This window comes from Sabethes cyaneus, chromosome 1 (genome assembly GCF_943734655.1).
Source record: "Sabethes cyaneus chromosome 1, idSabCyanKW18_F2, whole genome shotgun sequence".
Classification (NCBI taxonomy): domain Eukaryota; kingdom Metazoa; phylum Arthropoda; class Insecta; order Diptera; family Culicidae; genus Sabethes; species Sabethes cyaneus.
In genome coordinates, this window is record NC_071353.1 from 130,645,106 (window position 1) to 130,661,558 (window position 16,453).

The window sequence follows — 16,453 nt, forward strand, 5'->3', positions numbered from 1 at the left end:
CTTAGCTGGGTAATAGGCGCTCAACAGGCAGTATATCATTTTGAACCACTTTGGCACAGTTACAGGAAGCGAGATCAGGCTAAAAAAGGACGGAGCAACGGTTTCTTAAACTTAATCAACAATATCGTATACAGCTTGGTCGTTCTTGCTTTTGCTTATCATCTTGATTGGGTGTCACTGTTACCTTGTATGTTGTCAATCCGGATCGATTCTTGATTCTTTGCACTTTTGTGTGATATTACCAATTTATTTCCGATATCTCTTATGGAATGGTAAAGATTAGGTTACGTTTGAAAATGCTGGCCGCTCTTCTTCCGGCCTCTGCAGCATTCTGGTATCGGTTTCCTCGGTACCGGTAAATTAAGAGGAAAGAAAAATTTAATTATAAATTATTTACAAGCATTGTAATAGAATGGAAAGTTTGGAGGAACTTCCAAGTTGTATTAGAAGTAAAAGGAAATTGCTCCACATTTTCTAGTTTATTTAATGAAAAATCTGCTTGGGAAAATTGAATTGATACTGCCAGATCAAACTAGTAATACGAAACGTAATATCGGACCAACATTTTAGCTAATTACCCATACAATATCGTAGTAGTTATCTGTTCCGGCACAATTTTTAGCTTATGTTTCGACCATTCCCCGGTTCTTCAATTTCCTCTTGTGTTTGAAATAAAATCCAGTAAACATTTTCGCCAAATAACTAGTACCACGTGTAAAATGCTAATCCCTTTTTATATGTTACACACTTCAGTGTTTCAAAGTGTGGCCTATTCAGGTAAGTGGCCGAATTCTGCCCCGAATGGTTTCTACGAAACCGTGTGTGTGACAGCTAAATAACAGTGCAGTCGGTGTTGTTTTCTGTTGCTTCGCTATATACAAAAAAAAAACAAACTGTCACACGCTTCTTATCGGCACTAACAATTACAACAGCGACAACACAGAATACATGAGATGTCTTCACACGTACCTCTACACTGATTTCGGTTTCAACTATACAGGACATTCTTGCCTACCATACCAGTCAAAAGCCTGAGACCCTACTTGCTACGTTCTCTGTTGAAAGGGGCTTAGGCTGCTCTGTGTTTTGAATTTTATGATTGATTTGTAGCTTTTATAGAACTATATTTGATTTGATTCTGCCTTTGTATATTGACTTAAATGTATACCACTACAATACACTACTGAGAAGAAAGAGCGTGAGAAACACTAATTCGGCCACACTTTCTGCTTTTAGAAAAAAAAATCGTTTGTTTTAGCCTATTCCTGGATCCTATGCATCTGAACTTATGGTTTTTGTAGTAGAATCATGTTTAATTCTCGTTCACAGTTCCATTTTCATTTATTTTGCCTTCTAAGCAGTCTGCTGTTTCAATCTATACAATTCTTGTATCCGGATTTCGTGTGAGATTGCGTATTCAGTGATCGAAAAAAACTCAGCTAATATTTTCTTTTATCACAAACTTCAACAGTAATGGCATACATGGAGATTGTGCACCATAGTGCATCACAGAATCAAACGGAGTTTACACGTCACTCGGTACATACGTATAATTTATCCCAGCACGGCGGCGATCAACAGCTTCACCATCACCTTCACCAGCAGCAGCAGCATCATCACCATCACCAAACGATGTCGATGACAAGCGGTTCAAGCAATCACAGTATTACCCACAGTCAAACAATGAAGTACGCATGCTTGGTTTCCCTATTGTTTCTAAACTATTCTAAAACTGTGTTTTTTCCGCAGCCTGTCACCGTCGCGCGTGGGACCGCCACCGATATCACCGCCGAGTTCGCCTGGCCTAAACGTAAAGCCACCGGCGCTTCCCCCGAAGCGCCAACGAATCAACAGCAAAACGCCAAGTATCACCTCTACACCGCCGCCTAGTCCCAAAGTATTTAGCAACGATCTGCCGTCGTCTCCCTCACCGTCACAGTATCACACTGGCACCAACAGCTGCTCATCTCCATCGCCATCGTCTTCATCCGTGGGCACGCTACTACCAACACCTCCGCCAAAGAATCACTCAATGCTGCTAATCTCCTCTGCCGCTAACAGTACGCCCACTAATAATCAACAGTCACCGGGAGCGGCGAACAACAGCGACCAGTGTCAGCAGCCATCGGCAGCCATAACCAAAATCAAGGTATCGCCCGTATCCGGTGACGATCAGCTTCTAGCCTCTAACTCTAGTACTACTATCAACACCTCTATCTCTCCAAATCCTTCGCATCACTCGCAGTGTAACAGTTTCAATAACTTTAACAACAACAACAGCAACAATAGTAGCCATAGTAAGTTAGCTAGCAATAATCTCACGGGGGCCGTTCGACCATCCGAAGAGGACGATTATCTCCATCTGAGCGATACGACGACGGTGATTCCTGCTGCGGGAGGAGCATACGCGCGCCACTCGCGATCACCTTCGGGCGGTACAAAGCCGAATCTCAACAGTCCTAGTAATAGTAGTCTTCTAGTCAACCAGAGCAACAACAACAACAACAACAACAACAACAATCAGAGCAATAACAGTAGTGCAATAGCAGAACCTATCTCCGGCGGCGGTAGTAACAGCCGCAGTGACCGAAAGAGCGCTGACGATGACGAGGTTGAGGTGGTACTTAGACGCAATAACAAGGTGCCTAGCACAGTTCTTCTCCTTAGTACTTTGTAATGTGTCGGTTTGTTTAAAAACCATAGATTGTGCTTTACTAATATCGCTGCTTAAGGGTGGTTTTCACTATTTTTACATTAATTTCAAAGTTCGATAGAAAGACAATATTTGCTTAGTCTTCTTGCTTCTAATTTAAGTAGAACATATAGCTACTGCATGTTCTCAGATTTCCACGCTTTAATGTTGTTTTATTTGAGTTATTTTTTTTTTAAACTCAAAAATTGCTAACTTTCAATGCTAATTTACAGAACGGGATCGCCTTGATCGAACAGCAACCGCCTCTCAATCTGATGGAGGAGCTGGATGTGAGCAATTATTTAGTTTTTAAAAAGGAGAACGAGGACGGTCCGGACGTTAAGGGTGGCCATCCGGATGCACTCATCATACACGCCACCAGAGTGCAGAAGATTTCCGATGGTAAGTGTCGACCGTTTGGTTTCCTGATTTCTGTTTTTTTGGTTCTTCTTTTCTCCGCCAGTGTTCCAGTTACGTTTTCTAAACAGGCACTTTTGCAAATGCTACGTAACACACACAGTCATTCGACATTCGGCTGTTTTTTAGATCGAATACTCAACAAAATCTTTCTTATTTTTCTTTTCCTTTTTTGCACCTTCGACTAACCACGATCAACAAAACCAAATCGTACACTGCGCGCGCACTAATTGTATTTTTTCAAAAATCAAAAAAAAAATCAATTCTTAACACACGCACGTTTTTTGCGTACCAAAACCTGCTCACTTAATTCATCAAATACGCACCAAAATCAGTAACTGAAGAATTTCTAGAGGATGGTAAGCGCCTCTCGCGGGCGACCTAACAAAGCTCACTAATTGAATTTCTGTAGTCTGTAGCAATTAGCGATAAGAGAAACAAAAAAGTGCCATCTGATACACCTGATTTACCTTTTATGCTGCTTTTCAAACAAATTACTGCAATCCGTACTGTTGTTTTGGCATCTTGACTGAAATTTTTTCGGCAACAATGTCCGATTAAGATCCAGGAAACTGCAGTTCGGATCATCATAGTCTAATTCAAATTCGGTGTGATCATTCCATTGCAACCAATTTAGGATTATAATATTTGATATTTGATACCATGTTTGGTCCTTTTAATTTATAATGCTTGTGTCTTCAGTTTTAGAGACAATGGCACTAGTAATATGTTGTACCTACTAAATTTTTTGCTTCCCTTTTTGTCTGAAAACCCAAGATTCATATTTGTTTGTTACAAGTTTAAGTTTTGCGTGACTGATTTTTCCGCATGAAAAATTTTTTGCATGTCGTTACAACTGTTTCTATCCATTCTTTTGAATGATATTTATTTATCAGGAGCATGTTCGACGCTCAATGCCGCAGATCTTGGTTCACATCATCATTACACGTCTTATTTAGTTATTTCACTTGTTTATTGGTCAAACATACTTGTGGGTCAACCAAACGAATTACTTTTTCGTGATGTGCTCTGACATTTCTCTTGAGTAATCCACACTCTTAAATGATTCTACCTGTTAATAGGTTGGATAGGAGACTACTCGAAATACCCTTAAAATGTACAAACTAAACTTTGGGTTAAAATTTCAACCAAATTTGGCTACTTGCTACCGATAATTGAATTATTCTCTATGACAAATAACGCTCTTTTAAGTTCCTACTACCAATTTTTTGGTTGAAAAACTACTCAAAATCTTAGTTTGTACACTTTAAGGGCATTTTGAGTAGTTTCAACCTAGCTTTAACTAAATCCGACCTATTTAATAGGTTTATTTATATCTGCCTAGATGTCTCCAAAACCGTTAACTATCGATAAGTAATATTCCAGCAATTTCACCAACTGTTCCTTTTGGAAAAAAATGTAAAAACTAGCTTGCAGAAATGATCCTTCGAATTCTTCTAGTTTTAAATGTAACCTAAACCTGACATTATTCTTAGAAACTTGAATTCCTAATAAGAACTTGTATGAGTACTAGGTTTGGAATATTGGGAGTACCGGATCGGTAGCACAGGTACTACCGGCCAATTTTCCTGTATCGAAATATCTGCCCCTGATGATACGTGAAATACGAAACACCTACTGGCATGAGAAACCTCGGTATTTTCGGGTCCAAATTTTTCTGGTTGTAGCAAAAATCGAACGGAAATTTTTCTTTGACAACTTTGAAATGCACGATTAGGTTTACTGAAGGAATCTCCAATGCTATCGCATCTTTGCAGTTTGGTTTATCGAGGAGGGACATAGGAAAAAAGCTTTGCTTCTCTTCCGTTATAGGAATTTTCAGAGAGCAAGCATATGCATAATTGGCTGTCACGTACGTACAGAAGGGAGAGCTGACTGGGAGGGAGTTAACAAGGGGGACGAGGAACGTGAGTATGAATGTATATTCCGCCGGTGCTATCCGGTGCTATTACAAAAACGAAAGGATATTATGGTTTCTTTTCTCATAAAGATGTTTAGGGCAAGTTTTTTACTAGGATGCATTCCTAAGAAATGTCGAGAAGTTTGGTTTATTTTCAATCCGAAAGCGGGAAAACGTGACAGAACAAATCCCAAAGCATACAGACCAATTAGTCTCACATTAGTGATTTTAAAAATGATAGAAAAATTATTGATCTTCCTATCAAATCATCATACCGTGCAAGCACCATATTCAAAACAGTGCCTAATTCTGAACAGTTGCAAATTTTTCTTAAATATTGACAAAACTCTAGCTATTTAAACCATTTAAATAACTAGAAATAATCAGATGTAGCGATTAAATTGTTTAAATAGCTGGAATTTTGTCAATATTTATGAAAAATTTGCAACTGTTCAGAATTAGGTACTGTTTTGAATATGGTGCTTGCACGGTACTTGAAAAGAAGACCTTTGAACAAATTTCAGTTTGACTATCAAGCTTGATTTCGAAAACAGAGAAATCTTTTGACGATTTCACTTGCAGCTTTCCTTGGTATTGAGGGAGCATTCGACGGCGCTCCCACAATTCAGTATATAAAGCCATGGAGAAACGGGGTTTTGACAGGTGTATTTCCAATTGAATTCCGCCTCCCAGTTGGCCTCGAGGTTTGATGCTGGCCTAATAAGCCAGTCGTCGCATGTTCGAAACTAGGCTGGGAGAGCCTGTGGAAATCAATAGGATCGTAGCAACTGGCACTGCAATTGTTCTGTATTCTATCAACTGGCTGCGAAGTCTGTCGTATAAAAACAGAAGGTCAAGTTTCGATGACGGCATGTAGCACCTAGGCTTTGCTTTGCCTTACCTTTTTTATTTCCAATTGAATACATGCTATGTTAGCCAACTGCATAAAACTGGGGGGATCTATTTAACGACAAAACCAACTCAAGGGGGCCTACCCTCAAGGGCGAGTCTTATCTCTTATGCTGTGGTCTCTCGTAGTTGGTGATCTTCTAAATAAGTTGGCTGACAAAGGCTATGAAGTCATAGGATTCGCTGACTTGAGGGGAAAATATAAATGTACCATTTTCGATAGAATGCAATCTGTCCTAAACTACACACTTAAATGATGTAACTTGGAAGGACTAAGCACTAACCCTTCTAAAACAGCCATGATACCATTTACAACAAAAAGGAAACACAATATTATAGCTCTACAGCTGGGGGAGCTATATTAAAGCTATCCAAACATCTATACTTATAAAAATGATTTTCTGTCTGTCTGTCCGTATGTTCCTTCTAGACTCGGAAAGTACTGAATCGATCGGCGTGAAAATTTGCATGCAAGGGGTTTTGGGACCGGGGAAGATTCTCATGATAGTTAGAGACCCTTCCCTACCTAAGAGGGGGGCTCTCCCATACAAATGAAATATAAATTTCCTTATAAATCGAGAACTCATCAAGCAAATGTAACCAAATTTGGCATGTGCTAGTTTTTGGAGACAAGATTTGATGAATTAGAACCGCTTCTCTCTTTAGGAAGGGGGCTCCCATACAAATGAAGTACAAATTTCCTCATAAATCGAAAACTAATCAAGCAAACGGAATCAAATTTGGCATGTAGCGGTTTTGGGAGGCACGATTTTTTTCTATGGCGAATTATGACCCCTCCTCTCTTTAAGATGGGGGGCTCCCATACAAATGAAATACAAATTTTTTCATATCTCGAGAGCTAATCAAGCAAATGGAAAGAAATTTGGCATGTAGGTGTTTTTGGAGGCAAGAATTTTTTCTATGGCGTACTGAGACTCCTCTACTCTTTAAGAAGGGGGACTCCCATAAAAATGAAATACAAATTTCTTTATAACTCGAGATCTAATTAAGCAAATGGAACCAAATTTGGCATGTGGGGGATTTTGGAGGCTTGAATTTATTTTATGATGGTTTGAGACCTCTCACCCCTGTGGTAGGGGGATAAGGACTCTTATACAAATAAAACTAGAGCATCACACACAGCTTACTCAGTTTGAATACATCAGATTTGAGTACGCTGATTGGTCTTTTAAACGGACGCTATCCGAGCAGATCACGTAAAGATATAGCATTAACTGATTATGCCTTAAACGTCCTTTCTAAGACTTGACCCTTCTTTATCGACAGACTTCTCAGCTGGCTATTAGAGTACAGGACAGTTACGTGGCTAGTGCCACAATCCTACTAATTCCTACTGACTGACGACTGGTTTTTTAGACCAGCATCGTACCATCCTTCCATTCTATATACGCACACAAACGCGCCCCGCCGGCGGTAATAATTTTTTTGTATGATTAGTTAGACTGGAGGGAAAAAATTAATTATGAGACAAACTAGTATAGGGTTGTGGTAATAGTTTAATTGCCAAAAACACTCGAGTATCAACCGTGAAAGTGTGGGTTGGAGTCCCACTTACCATTGAACTACCCAATATATTTCCCAGTTTCATCCAGTCTACCATTTTTCTCACCAAACGCTCCTCTACTTTACTAAAAAAGGGTTAACGTTGGGCCGCGACAGCGTCAAAGAGATTGTTTCGAGGACTGAATCTCAAAACTCTGCGAAATGAAATCTTTTCTTTCAAAATTGAAGGATTAAAGGACAAATATTTGGCTAAGTATGCTTCTCGATGTCCTGGATACAGCTCGCCCGAACTAAGTAGATTTTAAGAGGGCATTTCCAGTTCAGTGCCTGGTAATTTTTATTAATTAACTAGCTGAGTGCCCGATCTTACTCGAGGCGCCTTTGTCTCACAGTCACTTGTACATCAGTTATTGTAACCGATATGCTTATAATGCAAAAATATAACGCTTATTACTCTTTTGGGCGTTCCTTCCCATTTGTCATACCTGTCATTCCTTTCTTCTCACTTCAAGACAAACTTGTTTGTAAACAATTTTTAGTTTCACCATCAGGAGCAAGCATGCACAAATTATTGGCCGACCCCACTCTGCAATATGTCACATAAAGTTGACCATGGGAAAAACATGGTGTTCTCAGATAAACTCCACACTGTTTGAATGATTGCTCCTGTGGCTCAAATAGATTCGGCCAGGAACACTTAGCACTAATGGTCGAACACTTTTTAAACGGGTCACTTTGATTCGGCGCATAATTACACTTGACAAATCTACAGCTGCGAGCATTGCCGTTTAGTGTTTCTTATTTTGATTTTTTCTGTTGTACGGATAAATTGTTACAGTCATGTGGGCGTTACTCCCCCCTCCTGTCAGCAACCTCCTCTCATCAGCTCCCTCTATTGTCCTACCGTCACTTAACGAAGAACCGTTTTAACTGTTGGGGCGAACCAACCAACGGTTGAAAGCCCCATCAAATAGTAAATAAATAAAATAACCGTTTTAACATTTCGGAGTCTTCCCCCTGTTACTCCCCCCCTCATTTGTTAACCCCTTCAGCTCTGATTCCCTAATATCAAGGAACATGTATGAAAGTTTGATAAAGAATGGTCAAGGCGTTTCGGAGTTATCGTCTCCTCCCCTATTAGTCCCATCCCCCTTTGTCAACCCCCGGTACTGATTCCCTGATAAAGAACAGTCAAGGCGTTTCGGAGTTATGCCCCCCCCCTATTAAGGATCCTCCCCCCTGTCAGGGAACCTCACTCCTTCGTTTTTGTTAACCTCCCAGTGCTGATTCTCTTATATCAAGGAACATGTGTGCCAAGTTTGGTGGAGATCGGTCAATGCGTTCTGGAGTTATGGTGGAACATACAAACATACTCACGTTCACTTTTATATATATGAATATAGAGAATAGATAGATAACAATCGGTTTTGCATCGAAGACAGTACATTGAATGTCCTGTACATCTTGAAGTCGTATTTCGGTAATAGTTAGAAATATACGTTGTAATAAATATACAGGGTTTTTCCAGGTTTTGGTCCACTTTTGAATATTGAGATGATGCCGAGTCCTGTTGAAACGTCCATGGTCTGCGATTGAAATGTTTGTCTGCTCACGGTTTAATAGAAATCTTCAGAATGCTTGTCGTACTTACTCGGACGCCAGGCTCAATGAAACCGATCAGAGAGCGCCCAACCACGGTTGCATAGCGACCCAAACCTTTAGTTGTGACTTCGAATCCCAGACCCTGTTACCGAGGTCAACGCCGACGATTGTTACAAAGCGGTGTCGACAGAGGGTTAATTTTCCTGTGCAAGCGCAGCAAGAAATAACTCTCATTACATTTGGACATAGCATAACATTTTGGACTTGGGCCCTTTTCAATTGTTGGTCGAGAATTCATGTTTAGAGCGGCATTGAAAACGATGGTCGCACACATAGTTCTCAGCGTCAAACTTGTCGCCTTTCTTGTAGATTGAGCAAATAATCCCATTCTTCCAGGCCACACTGGTAGTTGTTATGTATTCGAAATTCTAATCAGCCGGTACAAACAAATGGTCATACTTTTTGGGCCAGTCTTAATAAACTCCATTCTGATGCTATCCTTCCCAGCCGGCTTATTGTTTTTAGTCTATTGATGGCATTCTTCGCGGGAGTGCATTTCCTGAGAACCGTGCAGCTGCTCTATCTCGGTATACGCTCCTCTTTCAGTCAGCGCTTTTTCGGAGTGATTCAACAATATTGCAAACAATATTAAATTATACAAATGCCCCATACACAACTTTTTCGTTTTCTACTTGGCTAAGGTGCAGTAATCAAAATAGCAAAACCGTAGCGAATAGAGCGTCCCAAGCTTGGCTACCATGCAATAAACCGTTTCCGGATCTCTCTAACCACTATGAAAGTTAGTAGCCTGTTCAGCACACCTCATCCAGCGCTACGACGTTGAACTTGCGGGGCACTTCAATAGCGTCGGAGAGCACTCGGGTGTTCCCTTGGATCTGAGGGATCGGCAGTTCCACGTTCTAAATTTCCAATCCATAGTCCGTTTTTGTCGCTTGGATCTATTCCGATTGTTTTCTTGTTCTTCGTTCATAGTGCACTAGTGCACATGGAGATCAGACGCTGTCTTGAGCCGCTTCTGACATGGAGGCCAGTCGCTCGGAAGTTCCCTGTCAGCATACAACCATGCTGACTACCCGATTGTCCCTTGAGTTACACTTTATACATTTTTAATCGCTTTTTTTTGATGATCCTATTTATCCATATGCCTCTTCAATTTTGGTAATATCAAATATCAGGGAATATTATGCTTGTCCATTTTCGTTTGCTTTAAATGGTATTTACTTTGTTCATTAATTTAAGTAGATTGTTACATTGGGTTATTTAGCGTTTCTGTTGCAATTTTTGCAAGGTTTCTTTGAAATTTGACCATGCTTCAATTCAATTTGAAAACTACCTTCGAATAAACTAGTTTTGCAAAAATGGAATGCCTTTAAAATGCACGATACAGTTACAGTAGAGAATAATCTTAAACAAAATATCAGATATTGTCCAACTGCTAAACCGTATTCCTACCAATTTTTCTACTCGGCCGAAATAGCATATGGTGAAGCATTTATCACGACTTTCCGCACCTTCATCTCTCCGCTGGAACTAATTCAGAAGTTAACCTACCGATACTCGCTGTTCCACTGTCAGATGATCGACGCGAAACAGAAAGCCGCTAAAGAATCATTCTCGCTGTTGGTGCGGGTAGTTAACGACCTAACGTAAGTGACACAATCATATCATTCTGAGCACGCCTCTCACTTTCTAACGCTTCATAACTTCTGTTAAAACATTTGCCAACCACAGAAGCCCGGATCTTTCCCGTCGGCTGCTGGAGATTCTGATGAATTTCGTCTATCAATTGGTCTGCGCCGGACATCTTACCATGGCCAAGCTGCTACGGGTAAAGTTGATCGAGAAGGTAACGCTGTACAAACAGAAACTATACAAGGAGCCCAGTACGCTAGCGCGGGAGGTAATGACCTCGCCGCCCACTCTGCTGGATCTAAAGTCGGCCGAAATTGCCGAACAGATGACCCTGCTCGATGCGGAGCTGTTCCAGAAGATCGAAATTCCGGAGGTGCTCATTTGGGCCCAGGAACAGAACGAAGAACAGTCGCCAAATTTGACCACCTTTACGGAGCATTTCAACAAGATGTCCTATTGGTGAGATTTTAACGTTGATACAACATACTGTGCAAGTTTAAAATAAGTTTTTTTTTTCTAGGGCGCGGTCGCAAATTTTAAAACAGGAAGATGCCAAAGATAGGGAAAAACATGTGATTAAGTTTATCAAGATAATGAAACATTTACGGAAGATCAATAACTACAACTCGTACTTGGCGCTGCTGTCGGCGCTGGATTCTGCGCCGATCAGGCGGTAAGTGTTTTTTTTCTTTGCTGTTGATATGTTTTGGGGCTGTAAATTGATTGGTTCAAACTTATTGCTAGGTTGGAATGGCACCGCACGATAACGGAGGGTCTCAAGGAATACTGCGCCCTAATCGATTCAAGTTCCAGCTTCCGGGCTTACCGTCAGGCATTGGCTGAAACCAATCCACCCTGCATACCGTACATGTAAGATTTTGATACTTGGGCTCAGTTTCTTTGTTTTAACAAAGCATCTTTTTGCAGTGGTCTTGTTCTGCAGGATCTAACCTTCGTGCATATCGGCAATCCGGATTTGCTTCAGGATGGTTCCATAAACTTCTCGAAACGATGGCAGCAGTACAACATCGTAGTGAATATGAAACGTTTCAGGAAGGGGTAAGCAATTTTCGATCTCACGACAAGAAAATCAATTATTCATTACCTTTTTCCCAGGTCGTACCAGTTTAAGAAGAACGAAAAAATCATCGGTTTCCTTGACAATTTCGAGAACTGCCTTGACGAGGATGCCATGTGGCAGATTTCCGAAAGTATCAAACCGCGAGGTGGGCGGAAGACCAACGCAACGAGCAATTAGTATAAGCTGAACTGTCTTAAAGGCAGTGACGAACATGAACAAGCGATGCTGCTGCAAGAGCAGAAGAGATCGGCTCAACAGCAGCAGCAGTAGCAGTAAGTAGCAGAAGCACCATTAAATAGCAGCCAAGTGGACCAAACAGCCACCGACGAACGGGCTGCTCAACGTGAGAGGTATCGTCATTTCAATGCCAAAAATGCTTTTTACATGTATAAGCCTAGTTGTTTTTAAATTATTTTCGTTTATTGTGAACCCAATTTTAATTTTGGTTCTCGTGCATTTTTTGCGTCCGAAAGTCCGGACTTACACGACAGTTTCATTCGTGTTATTTTAGTGTTTATGTTTCCAATTGTTTAGTACCCTTTCTTTTAAATTATTCGAAACTTTGATTTTGATTTGGTTTCGATAGATAATATAGGAAAGCAATCAGTATAGAAAAAAGGGATTTTTACATTATCTAGTATCGTAAAAACTTTTGCTTAAGGCAAAGCTATTACAAACTGTAAATAAATAGCAGGCAAAAGCAAACGCAAACGCAAAACTGTTAAGTGTTATGTGGTAGTCAAAAAAGCAAAGCAAAAATTATCAAATATTAGTACCTATACTGCAGCAAATATACCAGCGCTGGAAATCTCCAAACACAAGCACACTCACACCAACACAAAAAGAAAAAAGTCATAAATGAATAAACTTTTTTTTGAACACTCTAGGTAGAACTGTTGATTTTTGTTTTATGTCTCATTTCTTTCTGTTAAGAAATATTTTAAAAATCTCACTTTCTTTGTATTGTATTACTTAATTTTTATTTCACGTGAATTTTTAAACTAACGATATAATCAATCACCTACCGAAGTAACTCTCAATCTCTCTGCTCATTTAAACGAACGAACAATCATCATACCAACACGCCGCCATAATCACCGTGTAATATTCAACGCAATGCTTGCTTGCTTTTAGACGTATAGTAAAATACTGTATACCGACCGGTGGAAATCACACACTTACACACACACACGCAGCCTATTAGATGTTTAGCGAATTCCACCGCAATAACCAATGTGCAATGAAAAAGCAAAATATTCGAAACAACGAATCACGAATCAAACATGATCAACAAGACATAACCGCAATTGCCGATAGGAGACCAAAAAAAAAACAACAATATACCTACTAAACTGTTATTATAAATATTCAAAATTCGAACAATCCGGATTAACTTTTGCTTCTATTGCTAGGTAAAATTATTGTTTTCTTCAATGAGTACGTTTTTTTTCTGTTATTCAATTTTTCTGTGCCAACGACCTGGCGATGTCCATACTTAGTGTTGAATTGTGATTTATCTAACCGTTTGAAGGTTATCTATTGAGGCTAGGTGTGTTAAAGAATTCCACTGAAAAAGCAAAGTTAGTCAGTCAGTCAGCTGTTAGAGTACAGGCCAAGTATGGGGTTAGTGCAACGATCCTATTGGGTCTATCTAGCAGCACCACAGCACCCCTGAGATTCGAACATTCGACCTTGCTAGATCGGAGAAGGTTCAATGGATCTACTCAACTTGTTAGAGATGACGATCAACACACAACCGCACAGGGATTCTTTGCTGTTCTGCTGGTTATCATCACGACTAAAGATGATTAATGTGCTCCCGACAAATTGCTACGAGTGAATGTTTTCGTCAAGCCTGATTTCCGTTAAAACGATTATGTCGAAGTTCGACTCTCACAGCAATAAGAAAAGCAATCGGTTCCATTCGGATCGAAGTCCACGAACGTTTTTACATTAAATAAGCAGCGGTTTGGAGGAGTTCTGCTGTGGATTAGGCACATAGCTGGAGAAAGGGACTTCGTCATTGGAAGAATTGTTCTAGGGGTTGTCGCGCACTTTTTTGAAGGTTTGGAATTTTGGGAGCTTTGTTCCGTACCGCGCACCGACACGCAGGATCGGGACGGCTATTGTTCGCTGGCAGGAAACAATGGACTGCGAATGAGAGGCTAGGAGTATGGAAGCCCATATCGAAGTCGTTGCTTCCCAGTATAACCATAGTTGTCGGTAGGGTAGAGATGCGTTGAACAGCCTAGATTGATATGCTGCATCAAGCGGGAATGGATTGATAGAGAGATCAACGTATGAGGGAACGCCTGAGTCACTGGAATCACAATTTGTATCAACATTCTTGCTTTGGCCGTGGTGTATTGCGGATAATTTCAATAACATTAATCTGACCCACGAATCTCGTATGCAGATAATCTATAAATGTACCACCAGATCAACGCTGCCTACAACGTCGCAGCTTTTGTCACGTCGTCTATCCGCTATTCAAAAGAATTCGCAGAGTGCAGTATAAGGCGGACTTTATGGAGGTCCGTGCCACTACGGATCAAATTTTTACTCTCCGACAAATCCTCTAGAAATGTTGGGAGTACGATGGGTCCATGCATCATATTTTCCTAGTTTTTAGGGCAACATACGATACAGCCGAGCGTGAACAGCTATGGCAGATAATGGGACGGGATCGGTTTTCCAGACACATACACACTAACGCTAGTCAAAGCAACCCTGGAGTGAGTGATGTGCGACGTGCATGTTTCGGGAGCATTCACAAGTCCCTTCGCTATTGAAAGTGTGATCCGGCGAGCGGGTATCGAAACAAGAACAACGATCTTCAGCAGAAGTAGTCAACTGCTAGCTTTCTCAGATGACCTCGACATCATCACTAAAACCTTGGGACGGCGGAGGCAAGCTATACTAGACTAAACACGAAAGCTAGAAGGATTAGGTTTCAACTCAAAGCGTTGAAAACCAAATGTATGGTAGGAGGAGGCTCCAGAGAAAACAACGTTCACCTTCCACGGACAATGACTATCAACCTTTTCGCGCGCCTAATGGCGGCTAGTTGATACAACTTTTCGAACACATTTAATTGCTTTTGGCAACTCTGCTTAGGTACACTTGTCATTTTTACAACAACAATCAAGGGTGGAAATGTCAACTTGACGTTGAACTTGACAACGTTGCCAAAAGCATGCCAATATTTTCCCAAACTTGTACCCACTAGCCGACATTACGCACGCGAAGTTTGGTTTCATCTTTCTTTTTCTGTCGGAGCGCTACCGAACGCATGCTCTCAAGGTCACCGAGCAAATCGTTCCAGTCCATATAATTGCCTGTCGCATATTCTGTTTGGGACACGGAGCAAATAGTCTCGTGTCTCCAGTATGCGAAGAACAGGTTAGCTCTGCTTATAGTTGTGCTCCTTCTGCGCAATATGAGTGGTCGTAAGAGAAAACAGTATTCAGGCATCGTTCGGAGGGAGAGGAAACGGTTGAACAGAAAATGAAAGCACTTGCTCGTTGTGAGAAACAGATTGCTCTGTCTCTGTATGTACAAGATGCGCAAAATGAAGCCTGACTGGAAGTGGTTTATGAGTTCATCTATTTTGGATCTCTGGTCACCGTCGACTATAATATGAGTAAGGAGCCTACCTTTCGGTCAAAGAGCATACACACCAAAGACACGTGCACTTGCCATAGTTGAACGAAAAGTATTACGGACTATTTTTAGCGGAGTACAAACGGAAAGCGGAGTGTGGCATAGGCGAATGAACTACGAGCTGCAAACACTACTTCGAGAGATTCTCGTTATACACCTGGCGAAAGCTGGGAGACTACGGTGGGCTGGCAACGTCGCAAGAATGCTGGACGACTGTGTAGTGAAATCCGTCTCTTCAAAAACCCCACCGGCACCAAGAATAGAGGGGCCTCAACAGGCTAGATGATTCGGCCAGGTTGAAGCCGATTTGCGTGTGTCGAGACGCTCAAGGAATTGGCGACGAGTAGTCCAAGACCGAGTACAATGGAGAGAAATTCTTCACACGGCAAGAGCCAGCTAGGTTCTATGCTTCTAGAAAAAAATATTACTCCTACCGGTTGCTGCAGCATCCTGCTTTCGGTTCCCTTCTGATCCAGGCATCTTGGCAGTGCAGTGTCGTCAGATGTCATCAGTACTTGTGGCTTGAGCAGCACGTCGTCAGACGTTACCCTAACACTTTAATGGTTACTTTCGGCCATTTTGACAATTAAACTGAATAATGTAGAGTTGGCATATGTTTGAATCACAGAGAGAGAGAGAGAGAGAGAGAGAGAGAGAGAGAGAGAGAGAGAGAGAGAATAAGAGAGGGTGAGATGCAGAGAGAGTGAAAAATTAGAGGAAAAGATAAAAGAGGACTTAATTGTAAATGATGGACGAGTGCTCTGTATAGTCAGTCCACAATCGTGGGTCACATACAATTGTGGGTTATTTTAGCTTTTAGGGATGGGAAAACTACCATTAACTACTGATAGGTATCAGTAAGCAATAATATCACTAAGTGTCAGTAAGGTTTCGCTGTTTTTGATGTTTACTGCTACAGTTACGCCGTCTCGTTAGAAAAATCTGTTAAATTAAACCAATGAGGTCCAATTAAACCTACCAATAAAGTAAT

The 16,453-nt window shown here is 41.0% G+C and overlaps 1 protein-coding gene across 4 annotated transcripts in view; it reads left to right on the top strand.

Annotated features, from left to right (window-relative positions):
- LOC128734931 (guanine nucleotide-releasing factor 2) overlaps positions 1 to 12,633 on the top strand; it is a 116,232-nt gene extending 103,599 nt beyond the window's left edge. For 2 of the 4 annotated variants that reach the window (XM_053829542.1, XM_053829377.1), the window contains 9 exons: positions 1,472 to 1,688; positions 1,750 to 2,641; positions 2,926 to 3,094; positions 10,564 to 10,732; positions 10,818 to 11,177; positions 11,239 to 11,391; positions 11,463 to 11,588; positions 11,646 to 11,777; positions 11,835 to 12,633. In XM_053829542.1, coding sequence (XP_053685517.1) covers positions 1,472 to 1,688; positions 1,750 to 2,641; positions 2,926 to 3,094; positions 10,564 to 10,732; positions 10,818 to 11,177; positions 11,239 to 11,391; positions 11,463 to 11,588; positions 11,646 to 11,777; positions 11,835 to 11,976 — 2,360 coding nt within the window. In that variant the 3' untranslated portion in view covers positions 11,977 to 12,633. The remainder of the gene's footprint in view (positions 1 to 1,471; positions 1,689 to 1,749; positions 2,642 to 2,925; positions 3,095 to 10,563; positions 10,733 to 10,817; positions 11,178 to 11,238; positions 11,392 to 11,462; positions 11,589 to 11,645; positions 11,778 to 11,834) is intronic. The other 2 variants (XM_053829460.1, XM_053829623.1) reach the window with 2 other exon arrangements.
- Positions 12,634 to 16,453: the final 3,820 nt, after the last annotated feature.